The sequence below is a fragment of the Macaca nemestrina genome, chromosome 3 (assembly GCF_043159975.1).
Source record: "Macaca nemestrina isolate mMacNem1 chromosome 3, mMacNem.hap1, whole genome shotgun sequence".
NCBI classification, from domain to species: Eukaryota; Metazoa; Chordata; class Mammalia; order Primates; family Cercopithecidae; genus Macaca; species Macaca nemestrina.
Genome location: NC_092127.1, coordinates 31539790 through 31557794, shown reverse-complemented (window position 1 = coordinate 31557794; position 18005 = coordinate 31539790). Strand labels below are relative to the sequence as shown.

Genomic DNA, 18005 nt, shown 5'->3' with positions numbered 1-18005 from the left:
GAACTGTTGTGAGGAATAAAGTAGATGTTATTTTTGAAGTGAATTGTGCCATGCCTCTCTAACGGTAAGAACATGATACAAGTAGCTGTTATTAAGGTGGTACATCTGATACATGTTTTTCTGTCCACAACTCTAGAGCTCACATGCAATCATTTTCCCAATATAAATGGAAAGTTTATACCAGATGAGTTCAAATAAACTGACCAAGTTTCCAGTTGTGTTGTTTTCTCTATTATTTGCCCCTTGCTCTTTTAGTTGATTTAATGGCATCCAATACTTACATAAGAAACATTTAAAGAGTTGAAAGATACGATAGGCAAGAGGTTTGTGGAGGCAGTCAGCAAGGGTGACGCTATCATTTGCCTAGATAGTAGCAAAAAAGCTATGGAGTAACAATGAGGTAGAGGGAAGTGGGGAGGGCACTAAGGGGAGTGAGTGGGGAGCATGGGAAGGGTCAGAATATCAAAGGGTGTATCTCTGCATTCCAACCAAGAGCAGGAGAGGGTCAGCATCAGTGAGAAAGGGAAAGCTACACCAGTGACTTTACACAGATGATATGGCTGGACATTGCAGAAAAGTTACCTCAATAACTTGTAATAACTAGTCAGAACTTAGTTATTGCTAGTCAGAATAACTAGTCAGAAAGTGCCTTGAAAAGATTCCTAGAAAAAATAAATGAAGGTAACAATTTTGCAATACACTCAGAAACAAAGTGCAAAGAGAAGAAAAGAGGATTGCCAGTAATGGAGAAAGAGCTTGAGGATGCTGAAGGCCCTTGAAGGGGATTATTTTGCAACAAAGGAAAGCCAGCTCACAGGGGATGGCTTCTTGAACTTTCTCTCTGTTTCCCATTGCTCTTCCTCTTCAAAAAAATGTCATCCGTTTTATTCAGGTCAGAACAATTTGCCAAATGTGCTATTTAAATATTGGTTTTAGAACATTTCCTTGATTTAAAAGTACACTACCAAGATGGGCAAAAATCCAAGCTATTTCTTTCTGTAGTCTTTGTCATGATTTATAGGGTAGTTTTTTTTTTTTTTCTACCAAGGATAAAATGGAAGAAGACCAGAATGTAAAATTGCACAAAATACACAATTGCTGACCAAAAAAAAAAAAAAAAAAAAATACATTGGCTAGAGCTATTGCAAAGGGTATTTTATATTATTCAAATGATTCTGATTATCTTTTCAAAGATGTCTGAAAACTAATGTTTCTTTTTTTAACAGGAACATTTGAAGAACAGAAGGGGAAGACTAAGGGAATTCTACATAAAATAAATTTCTCTTATGTATGAATAATATCTAGCTAATGTTTCTGATTCTGTTATACACACAGACATTAACTGTTACAGTTATGATTAAAGGCTTGAAGAAAGGAAGCTGCCACAGACGAATGCATTCAGATCTTGTTCCCTGAGCTATCCCAGGACCTAAAGCAATGCCTGCCATGTAGTTGGCACTCAATAAATATTTGTTACATGAAGGAAGAAATAAAGCCCTAGAGAAATCAAATTAGTAAGTGAATTCTTTAATCATCGCCAGCTGAGCGCTACTTGGGCCACAAAAATCCCAAAGTATAAATGGAATCTCACAGTTTGGGGTATCTCAGCCTGAGCTGAGAATCTTATCCTGGTCATCATAGTAGCTTGGTGTATAGGCAACTGTGAAAATAAATCAGTCTGCTCAATATGAAAAGAGAAAAAGAAAACAATCTAACTCCTTATATGGATTGGCTGTTCCGTGTGTGTGTGTGTGTGTGTGTGTGTGTGTGTCTCTAAATTTTTCTCAGTGATGTATCCTCAGGTGATCTTCTCTCTGGTTTACATCAGCCTCTTTAGAGAAGACTCCTGGTGTGGACTAAAGCTAAGAAAAGTATATCTAAAGCCTGAAGCACCTGTTTTGCATAGTGTTTCTAGAACGTAAAGCTGTTTCCCTTAGCAACGATATTTTTCTTAGAATGGTTAGTAAATTATCTTTGAATCTTAAAATATGTAATGGCCTACAATTATGTACAAAAACACTTCAAAATTAGAGCCATCCTACTTCATTCCCTGATTATCTCATACCTGTGTAACTCCTAAAGCTTCCTGAATTACTTCCCATGTCTTCCTTATTCCCTTCCACAACATACACACCAATCTACTCTAACAAATATCTTCATCACATGGCTGCCTTACTTAAGAATTTATAATAATCTCTCAATAAAACAAAATAGGAAAAAGCGCAAAACATTATTTGGTGCAAATCACTGAAATAAATAAAGAGGATGAAACTATGGGAAACAATGCTGCATTTAGCATAAGACTAGTAAAATGACTACTACCAAAAATAGATCCTAGGAGAAACAGCAGATATATATAGTAGCATTTATGCCAATTGGATGAGAACCAAAAAAAACTATGCATATTTCCCAGGTAATAAACAATGTGTAGCTTTTTTTTTTTAATTGGGTTCTAAGATATCCAAGAAGGATCTTTTATTGGTCCTTCCAAGACTGCAGATGGAAGGAAGGGGGTGCATATTTGTGGGGGCCTAGATCTGCAGCATGGAAAAGCACAGGAGGAGGGCTGACTTAGTGTTTCTAGAGATACTCTGTCTTGTTGTTCTGAGAACAAAGCCCTAACCTAGTATCTACAGATACTCTGTCTTATTATTGCAAGAACAAAGCCCTAACCTAGTATCTAGAGATACTCTGTCTTATTATTGCAAGAACAAAGCCCTAACCTAGTATCTAGAGATACTCTGTCTTATTACTGCAAGAACAAAGCCTTAACCTAGTATCTAGAAATACTGTGTCCTATTATTCTGAAAACAAGGCCCTAACCTAGATATGCTTCTGGTAGGTAGGGAGGGAAGTTAGAACACAAGAACAAAACAGCAACTGCTGCTGAGCACAGAAAATGCATAGTATATCCCACACAAAAGCACGGAGCAATACCTGTGCTCTAGAGCGGCACTGGTCAACAGACATTCTACAGCGATGGACATCTATATCTGTGCTGCTGATATGGTAATGCAGTATTCAATGTCAATTAATTTAAAATCAATTTTAATAGTTTCTGAAACTATTATCTACAATCTCCAAATAATTTAATTTCTCTGAAAACCTAGATCAAAACAAATATGAAAAATTTATAGCAAATAAAGCATTAAAAGATGAAAACTGAGCTGGAAAAGCAGAAAAGAAATTTGAAGATAATAAAGTAATTGGAGGAATTAAAACTAATTAGAAGCAGTAAGAACTAGAATAGATACTGCTGAAATAGAATGAGGTACATAAAGAAAACACTCGAGAAAATAGTACATATAATAAAGAAAAAAATAAAAGGAAGCAAAGAAGGAAAACACAATTGATTTGAAAGCAGATTCCATACACATATCATAAGTTTTTCTTAACCTGAAAATAGAACAAACAAATAAAACCAAAAATATGTTCCAATACATATTGTAAAATCTTCCTAAAATAAAGTAAAACATAAATATGTTGATAGCATATTGTGTTTCAGGAAAATACAATACAAAATGACCAACTTTAAGACGAGTCCTGAGATTGTATCTTCAAAGAAGATATGAAGGAAAAATAAAACTGAAAAAAAGGGGAAAAAAATCAAGAATAAAGAAAATTCGAAGAGCCTTAAAATTAGAAAGCAAGTGCCGGTCGGCAGAGAGCACGGAGAGACGCAGAACGCAGCCAGCTCCTCCAGGGCCCTGCAGGCCCTCCGCCCCCGGGCCGGCGGGTGAACTGGGGGGCCCTGGGACAGGCCTACCCTGTGCCATGCAGATACCGGAGGCCTCTGCTGCGGCTGCCCACTGGCTGTGCCCAGGCCTTGAAGCCGCAGCGAACCTCTCTTCCCCACCCCACCTCGGTGACTGATGGCGGCGGCGGCCTCTCCCAGCCCGGACTCGGCCGGCCGCCGGGTCTTCCGGCCCAAGCCTGCCGGGCCTCAATGAAACCCCGGCAGAGCCGCCGGGACGCAGCGCCTTTGGGCGGCGGCGGGCGTGACGGGCCGGGAAGCATGGCGGCCGCTCGAACGCCGCGGGCGGAGGCCATTAGGGCGTGTAGGGCCCTGGAAGGCGGCCTAAGGACCCAGGCAGGCTCGGCTGCCTCTTTAGGCCACAGAGCCGCGCAGATCCGGTTCCCGGGTGACCACTCTGTCACCATTGGGCGAGACCTACCTAGTCCTGACGACAACGGACAAAGGCCTTAACGGGCCTGGGAGGTGAGCGAAGTCCCGAACGACGGCAGGTGGAACGATTAGCGGCCATCGGGCAGTTGGTCTTCGTTCTGCCAGACTTTGCTGTCTGGCAGAGAAGAGAGAAATGGTAGAAGACAGGCCACGTTTGGCCCTTTGTAAATGCCCACCACCCTCTGGGAAGATTTACTGGTCGATTATGGAAGGCTTGCGTATATAATGTGAAAAAGCTGCTCTCAACTCCACCCCAACCTCTTAATAGAAAACATTTGGCACATCTAGCCCTTTTAGATGGAAAGAGGTTGCCGACGTATGATAGAGTTAGAAAGTCACACATCTTGTAAATTCTCATTTGTTTAAAAGAAATCATAGAAAATACATGTCTTCTGGAGATGAAGATCTTCTGGAGACGTGACTTTTGGAAATGAAGTTGTTAGACGGCCTCTGGAAGCGATACGTCCACGTTTGTTAAGTGGGTTAGATGACACGGAGCTGGAAGACGTGAGAAGGAAGAGAAGAAGGTTCTATGCTAGACTGGTCATATTTAGAAGACATTTTCATATTCTATCCATTGTTTTGTGTGCATTTTATTCCTCACTATTGTGTATATAGTTGACAATGCTAAGATTTTTTGAAATGTCTATTCTTTTTAGATGTTCTGAAGTGCCTGATATATGTTAAAATTAGAGGTAGCAAAATAACATTTTGTAAATATCTTTTTGTTACAATTCATATTTTTGGGGGGGAATGACCGAATCACCTGTTGAGTAATACTCATTGTGTTTGTGCAGTGGTTCAGAGGAAGAGAGAGGAGGGGGAGGTGCAGAGAGTTCTATGCCATCCTGCTTACAGCGAGGCAAGATGAATCATTATCTCTGCATTTTGTTTTACTTATCTTTGTATATAGTGTACATAAAGGACAGACGAGTCCTAATTGACAACATCTAGTCTTTCTGGATGTTAAAGAGGTTGCCAGTGTGACAAAAGTAGAGTTTAAACTAATATATTTTGTACATTTTGTTTTACAAGTCCTAGGAAAGATTGTCTTCTGAAAATTCAATGTCTTCTGAGTTGATGGAGATGGGAAGGGTTCTAGGCCAGAATGTTCCCATTTGGAAGACTCTTTCAAATTATAACTGTTGTTACATGTTTGCAGTTTATTCAAGACTGCTATGTACATAGTGGACAAATTAACTCCTTAATTGAAACATCTAGTCTGTCTAGATGTTTAGAAGTGCCCGTTGTATGTTAAATGTAGAGGTAGTAAAATACCACTTTGTAAAGATCTTTTTGCTAACATTCATAGGAAATACTTTTGGAAATTGAATTGCGAAGCTACCTTTGTAAGCAGTATAGTAATGTCTATACTTGTTCAGTGGTTTAGAGGAGGTGGGAGGGAAGAAATTGCAAAAGGTAATTTACCTTTTATATTTTATACTAGTGTGTTCATACTTGGACATTTTCAGACAACATTTTTCTGTATGTTTTGTGCATTTTGTTTTGCTCTGTATATAGTGTATATAATGGACAAATAGTCCTAATTTTTCAACATCTAGTCTCTAGATGTTAAAGAGGTTGCCAGTGTATGACAAAGTAGTAAAATTAGCATATTTTGTACGCTTTGTGTTGAAATTCATAGGAAGACTTGTCTTCTGTAAATGACTTTTGCATAGGAATTTGTTCAGCCATCTCTAAGCATTACATGTTCCTGTACTTGTCCACTGGATTGAAGGCAGAGAAGGAAGGGAGGAGGGAATGATTCAAGGCCAAAATGGCCACATTTAGAAGATACCTTAGATGATAACCATTGTTATGTGTGTGCAATTTTATTTAACAGTGCTGTGTACGTGGTGGACAAGTTATATGAAATATCTAAGTCTTTCTAGATATTTGGAAGGAAGTGCTTGATGTATTTAAAAGTGGTAGTAGAATAACACTTTCTGTAAATAGCTTTTAAAAACTGATGGGAAATGTTGTTTGGAAGTGGAATTGTTGAACCACCTGGGAGGTGGGAGGGAAGAAATTGCAAAAGGTGTTTTGCCGTTGTTTATTAGAAAATTTCAGCTTAATCCATTGCCTGTATGTTACATGCATTTCATTTAACTTTGCTGTACTGTATATATTGTGTATATACTGGACAAATGAGTCCCGATTTTGTAATATCTAGTCTCTAGATATTAAAGAGGTTGCCAATGTAAAAACAAAACAAACAAACAAAAAAAAAAATTGGAAAGCAAATCACCTAAACGTTAGAGGGAAAAAAACCAGAGTTGCCTAAGAAATCTTATCGCAGTGTTCAATGTCAGATGACAGTGCTAGAATGTGTCTATAGACTTTTGAGGGAAAAAAATACGAACTCCAGATTTTATATCAGCCAGATAATTTACATACATAAACATAGCAGAATGAGATTCACTAATGAACAAAAACTAAGTGAAGATGGAATTTATGAGTATGTGTGTAAAAATTGGTTGATAATGAAGCCAGTCAAAAAAATGAAATGAATGAAATAAAAACATCGGGAAGGAAGAAGCTGTAATTGATAGTGGGCATGAAATTCATTCAAATGTAGAACTAATGTACCTGAGACAGAGTAGGAAATAGAAGGTAAATATTAACAATAGTAACAATGTAAGAATGACGGTAAATATTTTAGAAGTTAATTTGTGAAGGAAGTAGGAAAAATTTAAGAGCACAAACTTTTTAATCTGTCATAGGAAGAAATAATGATATACTTTCTAAAATTCATAAATAAAAAACATTTCTTTAGAAATAAATTATAGATTCTCTGCTCATTGCAAGTATTAGAAGAATAATCCATTTAGATTAAGCATTAGCCAAAAGGTGAATTATAGAAAGGATTCTCAGTCATTTCACAGAAACCAAGAACTAGGAGGGAACTTTAGAACAACTAACAAAGAAATCAAAAGCCACAAGATTCCTTTCATATCAGATCCTCCTTGGGTATCTGTTTCCATATTTCTTCTCTCTCTGTCTCTACCTACAATTAAGTTTCTCCGGCTCACATAGAAGAAATCATGGCTAAAATCACTGGAAGATTATACATTATTACTTTAGTATTTGGTCCTGGTTTCTCTTCCTCATTTTCAGTTCTAATATTCTAAGGGAGTTACAGGTTATAACGTTAAGTGAAATAAGCCAGGCACAGAAAGACTATCACATGTTCTCACTCATATGCAGGACTTAAAAGTTATTTCATGGAGGTAGAGAGTAGAATGATGATTACCAGATACTGGGAAGTATATGGGCGGGGAATGGGAGGGATGAAGAGAGGCTAATGAGTACAGACATACAGTTAGATAGAAGATGTAAGTTCTAATGTTCGATAGCAGAGTAAGGTGACTACAGTTATCAATATACTTTTAATTTATTATGTATTTCAAAATAGCTAGAGAGAAGATTTAAAATGTTTCCAACACAAAGGAATGATAAAAGTTTCCAGTCACGCATATCTTAGTAACTCTGATTTGATAATTACAGAGTCTGTATGTATCAAAATATACATACCTCACAAATATGCACAATTATTACATATCAATTTTTTAAAAGAGAAAATTACACCATTATAAAATTCTGAGGGAAGTATTCAGATTGGCCCACTTAGGTCAGGTGTTCAATTTTGAACCAATGAATTATGCCACGAGAAGGGCTGAAAAAGAAGATTGTGATTTGCCCAGCTTAAGTCACATGCACATCACTGGACCTATTCACTATGGCCTGGAATCCAGGGCAGAGGTGAGATGAGGGTGGATTGGGGTGGAAGGTTCCCAAAAGTAAAAGGTTATTGGAAAAACCATTATAAATTTAAGTTGTGCTGTCTCAGATATAATGAGAGGCGCCATGTGTAACTTTCACCACACACTACAGTTAAACATCATTCACCAGATATTTCTAGTGTCTCTCCTTTCCTGGCTACTTTTGTCCAGTGAGTTGTGTGTGGAAGTGAAAGGCCCTTCAGAACTTTGTCCTGCTCAGGCACAGAGATGGAAGCATCCAGGCTGTTCCTTCAGCCCGGGTCTCTGGGAAAAGGGATCCTTGAGGAAGCCACATGAAGCTCAGGAGGAGGAAACACCTTCGACCATGAAATAAAATGTTTAGGTGAAGAATAAATGTTTGAGGTCATGGATATCTTAATAACCCTGATTTGTTCATTACAAATACATTACTTTGTATGTATGTATCAAAATATCACATGTACATCATCAATATGGAAAAGTATTATGTATCAATAAAAAGAAAAAAGGCCACCATTTTAAGAAAATAGAGTGAAATTCGACAAAGAGTAAAAGTCTGCCAATCTGTGATGGATATGTGCTATGAGAAATTTTCCTTTGTGTTTTAAGCCACTGAGATTTAATGGCATTTTGTTACCATAGCTGTACTTAGTCTACCCTAACTGACACTGTGACTCTGCACTACTCCGTGGCTACTGACTATATCATGGCTAAAACAATTCCACTCTAGTGCATTTTGCTGTTCCTCCTCCTCTCCTGCCGGGAGGTAAACACCTAGTTTCCATTTCTTTGATCCTCTTTCAGAAGAGGCTCTCACAAGGTTCCTGAGGGGAATCAGCTTCTTTACAGTCCAGGTTATCTTCTTAAAGAATGCAGATACTGAGTCCTGGGACAGAGGATGGAACACACAGATTTGCAAGCACTCCTATCTGCAACAACAACCCATTAAAAAATTTTCACCCTGATACTTAATTTATCATATGCTCCCAGAGTTATGCTTCACCTCTACATTTTATTTCAGAACTCAAGATGCTTCTTCCTTCTGACTGTCATGTGGCTTTGCTCAAGGATCCGCTGGTTCAATCATCAGACCTCGTAGGGCTATTACCGACGTCATACAATGTGGCCATAAATTACAGTACAAGGAATTTGACAGAGAAAATCTTCATAAATGAAATGTGAGAGAACCAAAAAATGGTAAAAGTTTTACCCTTTATAAAGGACTATCGATGGGCTAAAGCAGCGGTTCTCAACTGGGAAATGATTGTGCCTCCCAGAGACATTTTGTAATGTCTAGAGAATTCTTTGCTGTCACACCTGTACAGGCTGCTACTGGCATCCAGTGGGTAGAGGCCAGGGATGCTGCTGAACATCTTGCAGTCCACAGGACAGCTACCCGTGATAAAGAATTATCTGACTCAAAATGTCCCTAATTCGGGGATTCAGAAAACCCAGGCTAAAGTCAGGTTTTAATTAGAAATTTGTCCTTAATTAGGAATTTGCTTCTCTGGATGCTGCCACATCCCTCCTCTCTAAACATAGCATATCCTTTCTATCTGAGATAAAATTTTTGGTATTGCAAGCACTAAAGGAATACTAACAGTAATACACAATAAGAGCATTGCCATAGTAGCCACCAAAACTCTTGGGAAAGTCCTATCTTTTAACTGTCGTTTGTTACCTGATTAAAAGAGAAGAAAATTGACTCCCTCCTAGGAGAAGCTATAAATCATTTGCTCATTCTCTTTCAAAAGAACTGAATCTTGCAAGCTTAATCATAACGTATTCTCAGAAAGTTAGAGGGAATATCTGGATCAGAGTTGTTTCTTTTTTCTTTTCTTTTCATTATACTTTAAGTTCTGGGATACATGTGCAGAACATGCAGGTTTGTTACACACATGCCATGGTGGTTTGCTGCACCCAACAACCCGTCAGCTACTTTAGGTATTTCTCCTAATGCTATTCCTCCCCTAGCCCCTCACCCCTCGACAGGCCCTGGTGTGTGATGTTCCCCTCCCTGTGTCCATGTGTTCTCATTGTTCAACTCCCACTTATGAGTGAGAACATGTGGTGTTTGGTTTTCTGTTCTTGTGTTAGTTTGCTGAGAATGATGGGTTTTTTTAATACTCCTGAGAGCCTGAAATGAGTGTACAGAACACGATATCTTGTTCTTTTAAACAGAAGCAGAGCCAATAACATAGGGTACTTTATAAACCAAATAACGTCTGGTGTCCTGAAGCTAAAGACACTGTTGGCACATCTTGCAGAATCACAGCTGTTTCAGTCTCATTTAGTGACTTGTCCCACTCTCTCGCAGCCCAGTTTGCCTTTCGAAATATAGCACAGCTAGCTATTCTGCAGCAGTGATTAAAGCCACTGACAAGGAAGTTTTTTTATTTGTTAGCTCTTTGTCTCAAAAGCTTTAGAAATCTTGACAAGTACTCTTACAAAATACAGATAACTTTCTTAAAAGAAGAAGCATAGAGATTTCTTAATGTACACATGACTGTGCATATTTTTATCAACAAACTAAATACACTTTGGAATCATGAGAATAAAATGGTACCTTTCTAAGATGAAAAAAAAAAATATTGAACAAATTTAACCACATGCAATGTCGTTTTAAGAAAGGATTCCTGTGACTTCATTCGCTTACCATGTGCATTTTTAGTTTGCAAAACAGTCTGCCAGCAACCCTTCTTAGTCAGACCTTTCTTATGGCAAAGCCCTATCCCGGAGGACTAAAGAGCTTAAAAACTGGTGAAGATGCCATATTTTGACATAAGACAGCTGTGTGTAAATTGGAAGTGGGGCAAAAGGTGACATGAGCATAGACACTTCAAACTCCTCTAACAGGCCAAAAGAACAGTAAGAAATGGTTACAGTTCTTTGCATAAATGTCAAGGAAATAATTCCTTTGGGAAAAATTCATTCATTTGTTTAGGAAGTTGTTTAATAAAAAGCAGGAGTATTATGGTAATGCCCAGAAAACCACTGGCAGGAAATCATTCAATAGCATACACTGACTGTATTTCTCCTATACTCCAAAACACAATTTTTTTTTATTACACTTTAAGTTCTGGGATACATGTGCAGAACATGCAGGTTTCTTACATAGGTAAACGTGTGCCATGACGGGTTTGCTGCACCCATCAACCCATCATTTACATTAGGTATTTCTCCAAATGCTATCCCTCCCCTAGTTCCCTACCCCCAACAGGTTCCAGTGTGTGATGTTCTCCTCCCTGTATCCATGTGTTCTCATTGTTCAGCTACCACTTAGAGTGATAAAATGTGGTGTTTGTTTTTTTATTCCTGAGCAAAACACAATTTTAAAAGTGACTATCTGAGATCTTTTGTATTTCACAGCAAATAAAACAGGTAACTGGTAATTTTTAATAAATTAAAGATTGAAGTGAAAATAAACTCAAAGGTTTGTTTCTATAGTTGATTAAGTAAAGGGTAGTGAATTTGGAATTGATGGTATGGGCTGAAAATGTTTAAGAGTTGCTAAAGTAAATGGTCTCTCAACTTTCATTGGTAAACAATGTATCTCATTGAATATTCTTCACCAAAACCTAAGTTTTCACCTTTGCATAAAAACAAAGCTTTTAAAACATATTAGGTGAAGATCTTCTGAATGCAAATAATATAATTTCCCATCTTCTTAAGTACACTAGAAAGCAAGCTTTCTTAACCTGGGAGACTATAGACCTGGGAGGGAAGAGCTCCATAAATAGGTATCTGCAGATCTGAGAGCCCCATGAAACTACACACAGAACTGTATAGACAGCTAAACTTTTAATCATCTTCTCAAAGAGATCCAGATCTCATAAAAGGTTAAATACCACTGGTACAACACAGAACATAAATTAATGCATTTTTGATTAATCAGTATATTCATTAGGTTGCAAAACAGTATTAATCTATTATTGTACCATAACACTAGAGCATGGTGATGTCTGCAGAACATATTGAGGTGATTAGATCTATTCATTTAGCCACAATGTGGCTATGAACTATCATTTCAAGCAGCAATCATTAACAATAAACTACAGATAGGCAAACTCTTACTGTGAGTACCGAATCCCCTCTCTAGTCTAATAAGAGTTCATTTCTGGACACTTCTCAAAAGAATTGTTTTCCTACGTTTTTGCTACTAAAGATATAACTTAAAGCCCAATTACAGGTCGATTGATGGTTAACACGTTAAAAATTTACTTATTAATTTGTGTATCTGCATTGTTTAACACAGCGTAACACTTGGTAAATTCTCAATCAACTTTGCAATGTAATTATCAAAAGTTTCATAATATAAGTAGCTTTCTTGTTCATTCTGCTCTCCAAATGTTCATAAAATAGTGCCCTAAAATTATTACTACATATGAATATGCCTATGTAAGATCTTCAAGGTGTATAAAGTGGGATTTCTTATTTTATCTTGGTAGATAATAAATCTCTGAGAAAATCTTGGCTTTCTAACTTTCTAAGTCAGTTTCAACATTGAAGATTCTCAGTCAACAGTTTGTATAGACTGGGGCAAGTCACTTTGCCTCACTAAGCCTTAGTTTCTCCATCAGGAGGATGAAGTTGTTGGACAGGATGCTGACTTCATGGTGCCATTCTATTATAAAATTGTGTGAGTCAGCCAAGCGCTGTGGCTCAAGCCTGTAATCCCAGCACTTGGGGAGGCCAAGGCGGGCAGATCACCTGATGTCAGGAGTTCCAGACCAGCCTGTCCAACATGGTGAAACCCCATCTCTGCTAAAAATACAAAAACTATCAGGATATGATGGCAGGCACCTGTAATCCCAGCTACTCAGGAGGCTGAGGCAGGAAAATCCCTTGAACCCAGAAAGCAGAGGTTGCAATGAGCCAACATCATGCCACTGCACTCCAGCCTGGGCGACAGAGCAAGACTTCGTCTCAAAAAAGAAAAAAGAAAATTGTATAAGTCTGTATTTTGAAAGTTTATTAAAGTAAAATTTTCCAAAATGTAAAATCATGACTCTCAAGCAAATAAAATTATATGGCTCTATGGTCAAATGTTTATTAAAGCAAAATTTTCAACAGATGAAAAACTGATTCATATGAAAATGTTAAATGAATAGATTATAAAGATTTTATTCAAATAATCCATTAATGATGGAACCAGTGAGATGGTAAAAACCATTTAAAAGTGTATCTCAAAAGCTAAATATTTATAGGCAAAATTGGGATAAGATTGTTGGACTAGATTAAAACTGGTTAATGCCCAACAAAGTAATAAATTGTAATCATTAAGTTTATCACTTCCACCAGAAAGAAATTATTTGCATCTCTACGGAACAAAAGTCCATAAGTCTTTGCCCTCCTGCATTGTTAAGTAGCCCATGTAATAGAAAATTAAGCCCAGCATTGCACTGAAAAAACACACAAAACTCTTTTCTGGCTATTTCCAAGTTTCATTCTGACAAGTCAATTCTTTCTTTTTTTTCTTCTTTTTTAACATTTATTTTAGATTCAGGGGGTAAATGTGCAGGGTTGTTACCTAGGCATACTGCATGATACTGAAGTTTGGGATATGAATGATCCCATCACCTACGTACTGAGCATAACACCCAAGAATTAGTTTTTCAACACTTGTCCCCCTCTAGTAGTCCCAAGTGTCAATTGTTATCATCTTTATCTGACAAGTCAATTATAGTTCTTTCATGAATGAAAGTTCTTGATTATTGTTTATGATACTTAATTTTTTTAAAAAAGGTCTTTATCACCTTTATTTGACCCACGTTCGATTTCCATATAATTTTCAGATGAATGCTCTAAATGTGTGCTTGTTCTGTGCTGATATAAACATAAGAATTTCATAAGACAGTGTGTAAATAAATCTACATCTAGGTATTTTATTCATTATATATAAGGTAAAGTATATTTAATGGCACAATAGAATAAACAGGCTATGATTACAAGTCCAAAGATTACAAATATAATGATGATATCAAATATATGCACACACAAACACAATCCAACAAAATTCTTGACTCTATTTCTTTATTCAGGGCTAAAGGTAGCAAACATTCCTTTGTACCTAGCTTTTGAAAACACATCTACAAAAGCAAATGAACTCATCTGCAAAATAAAAAGCATGTATCTTTAATTTCTAATGTTTCATTATAGATTTTTAAGATACATATTTATTTTTATATTATTAGCTTAAAGAAAGTAAGTCACACAAGAATAAGTGTTTGCATGTCTGCTAAGGTAAATTATTACATTATAAATTTGTTATGAAGTTATAAATAAAACACATATTGTGCTTATGTGAATGAAACCGCAGCATAATCGGAGTGCATTTGAAATGCACAGAGTATTCTCATTGTTTCAATAAGACAAAAAAAGAGCATTACCTATTAGAATTAAAAGCCTGGCCTTCAGCTATCCATTAGTCAAAAATAATTCATCATGAATTACTCATTGGTTACAAAACTAAATTGTTAAAAAGCAAAGGTGACTAAAATAAACATGTTCCTGGGCCTTTCATTTAATAAGCATTTTGGAATAACTGGAGGCAAATAAACGAAGTTAAACCCTCACGTGGGAGGACCAGGCTACCCAACAGCATTGTAGCTTGAGACTCAAAAGTTAAAGCCAGCTTCTAAAAAGCCTGTTAGTCCTACCATCAATATGATAAATTTGGATAAAGATAGTAAAAAAAAAAATGTTTTAAGCAGTAAAAATGCAAATATGCCACCTTGGTAAGACAAGGTGTCAGGCAACTTGCCAAAAGAGTTATTTCAAATCAGTGGCTCAAAGTAGAATTCCAGTCTCCAAACTTTCGTTAGGCTAATTTTCATTAAGAGGATGATTTATAAGATAAGAAAAGGATCTTAAAAATCCCAGAGACAGTGAGTAAAAGTGGAGACTCAAAAGAGCCAAGGAGTGCTGTAAATCTGTAGAAGCGAGGGAAGCACTCATGTCAATAGAGGGAACATTGAAGAGGAAGATAGTCCAAAGCTCAACTGTCCAGGGGGCGAGCACAGCCCATAAGGGTGCTAAAAGTAGTACATGAATGTGAGCCTAGAAAAGCTACAATTAGATTTTCAAATGATCTCTCTCTCCTTGGTCCATCTTCTCTTATACTTAAAACATTATTTTGACATTTTGTTCTACACTTGTGTCAATTAGATCTACAGATTTTTTTTCAAATCTAGCATCTATTGTAATGTTGTTAGTAGTTCTCTTTCACACAGATATTGAGTTACCCTTGAACAGAACAAAGAAAATGTGGTGTATTTTAGCAATAACAGACATAACTGTGAAAAGACAGGAGAGAATGTATTATAAACATTCTCAAATTGTATTTTTAAACTTTCAGGAAATGAAAAAGTCACAGATTGAGCTTTTAAATAAGAAGTAGGATGTGTAAGGGCAGGAGGGTAATGGTAATCTATTCTGAATTTGAAATTCTATGTGAGTATTTACCATATGTGACCATCTTGGGTATTGGCAAAGGACATAAAGATGCAACACACGAACCTCTTCCAAGCTAATTTAAGAAGTGTTGAGTTTGGAGAGGATTATTTGAGGCTTAATATTGTCCAAATTTACTGTGTTAGTTCTAGCCATGAGGAAAATTGATCAGAGGCAGGTTTTAACTTATTTTGTTCATATTACTCATGTTGAAATAAGCCAGATAATATATTGAAACACCCTCAATATCGGGACCAATTCTCAATATCTGGGCAGCAACCATTAAACCAAATTAAATATAATTACATAGAACAAATGTTAAGGAATTCACTACTATTAATAAAATATACATAAATTATATTACATTGTTTGTAAAAGTAACAAAATTTTTAAAGAGACATCCATTTTAAAATGATACTCTGTAAGTACATTTTCAGATAGGTAACTTCATATTTGAGAATTATTTAATTTCTCAGCCACTAGGCATGAATTGGACCGAAACAGAGAGAGTAAGACTCTTTAATATGTAAATTGTCAGATTCGAATGATTTCCATAGTGGCAACAAAAAAAATTTCTAAAAAGGAATGGAAAATATGATTCTTGCTACTTAAATGGCTGATTATTTATAGACACAATAGAAAATATACTGGTGATTTTGCAAATAAGTCAGCATTTCTGTTTAAATGTATGGTCAGTTCTGATGCTCTTGCAGGCTGTGAGCCTCAGTGTTCCAATGTAGAGTTGCCTCGGGGTAGTGTGGAGGCTGCTCTATGTTAACAATCAGCAACAGAGGAACGTCAAGAATCATTCCCATTAGTACTTGGTCAGAACAGTCAAAATGGCATAAAATATGCTTTATGAATGGAGTCAGTACCTCTGGCTTACACTTTTCTATTAAACAGCATGACAAATGTTTTCAAAACTTAGCTAGAATAATAACTGAAACTTCTGTTGTCAGATGTTCAGATTCACACATAGCATGATGTTACAGAAAAATATAAACAAATACTTCTTAAGTAGCTTGTTTTTAAAAACTTTTTTAAGTATGCATACAGTGCTCAGTTCCATTATAGCTACTTGGTTAAAGTCATTTATTTTATGTATTCATCTACACTGCCTCATTGCTAAACACGCTTGAGGTTGATGTGCTTGATTTAAAAACAAAACCAAAAATGCATATTTATATATAACATCCTAGCCAGAAAATTCTTTTGTCATTCATTCATAGGTAATACTTTGGCCCCGTGTGCATTGATATAGGTGATAAGAATTTTGGCTCTGTGTTCTATTACATCAATAAGCTTTTCAATTCCTTGTCTACCTCCTTGACTTTCCCAATACACTTTATCAAGAAACAGAGACTGAAGGAGTTTCTGCCGTAAGTGCTGGCTCTTCAAAACAGAAACTGCAGAAGCGGGAAACCTGAAAAGATAAAACATGGTATTTCAATCTTAGTAATTGCTTGGGAATAGTACTCCTTACCCAACTGTCCTGCCTTTCATTAACCTGTCATAAATCACACTATCAAATGGTATGTTTGAGAACCAAAACATTTTTGTCACTGCCAAGATGACACTTCTCTTAATAATAATATACTAGAAGAAAGTGTTTCCAGTGAACTGAATATTCTACACCATTCAGAACATGACAGACATCTTACTTAAGGTAATTCTGTACAGTCAAACAAAGGCATGGAATTGGAAAGGATTCTATTAGCCTGGCAGAAATACTTTTCTTAGTCTTAGGCTCATTTCAGCTGTGGAAACCCCTTTAATCTGTCAAGTAGAATGGTATCCTCTGACGTATCAAGGTGGGATTTTATGCAAGAAAATATGAGAGACAAATTGATGATGACAACGTCAATAAAGTATTCTGCCTGAATACAAGTTACACAACTGAATTTATGTGAAATAATAAAAAATGTGTGTACTAAAATGAGACAAGAATCATTCAAACACATCAAATTAAAGAACGAATTGTCTTTGAGTCATATTATACCTCTGGAACTCTGAGGATTTAGGATTATTTTATTTAACTGGAGTACTAAGATGTTTTCAAATAAATTTAGCAAAACTCAAGTTTCAGAGAAAACTTTTAGTTCCACAATGAAAGTCTCTCTGGAAAACCTAAGACCAATTTAGAGGGGTCTTTGCTGAATTACCTTGAAAGAATGCATTGCGCTTGCTTTTCTTCATTTAGAAAGTAGAAAGCCAGGAGTCCAGCATATACATTATCTGAAGGACTTAGCAAAATTTCTAGGTCAAAAACGTAAGTAATATTTTGCTAAATCCCCAATCTGACGTTTCTCAGCTTTCATTAAAATGCTGGTAAAAGCACAGTAAAAATATTTTTTAAGAGTACATTTCTAATAAACTCAGTTATACCTCAAAAACTATAGTAAGAACATATATACTTGCTTAAAGAGTACACTTTGCCAGAAATTTCAGGCCTTCTAAGCACTTCTTCCAAATTTCAATGGAGCACAATGGAGATGGCACAGAGAGTGCCTGAAAGCAAGTATCAGGTGCTCTAGCAGTTCTGAGGCTGCAGCAAGTAAAAAGGCCAAAGCACTGGACAAGCTTACTGTATGTGAGGAAGTGTGGAA

General features: G+C 36.6%; 1 protein-coding gene across 3 annotated transcripts in view; it reads right to left on the bottom strand.

The window, feature by feature from the left end:
* Positions 1 to 11733: 11733 nt before the first annotated feature.
* Positions 11734 to 18005, bottom strand: part of GASK1B (golgi associated kinase 1B) — a 50519-nt gene continuing 44247 nt past the window's right edge. For all 3 annotated transcript variants that reach the window (XM_011752868.2, XM_011752867.3, XM_011752866.3), the window contains exon 5: positions 11734 to 16822. In XM_011752868.2, coding sequence (XP_011751170.2) covers positions 16615 to 16822 — 208 coding nt within the window. In that variant the 3' untranslated portion in view covers positions 11734 to 16614. The remainder of the gene's footprint in view (positions 16823 to 18005) is intronic.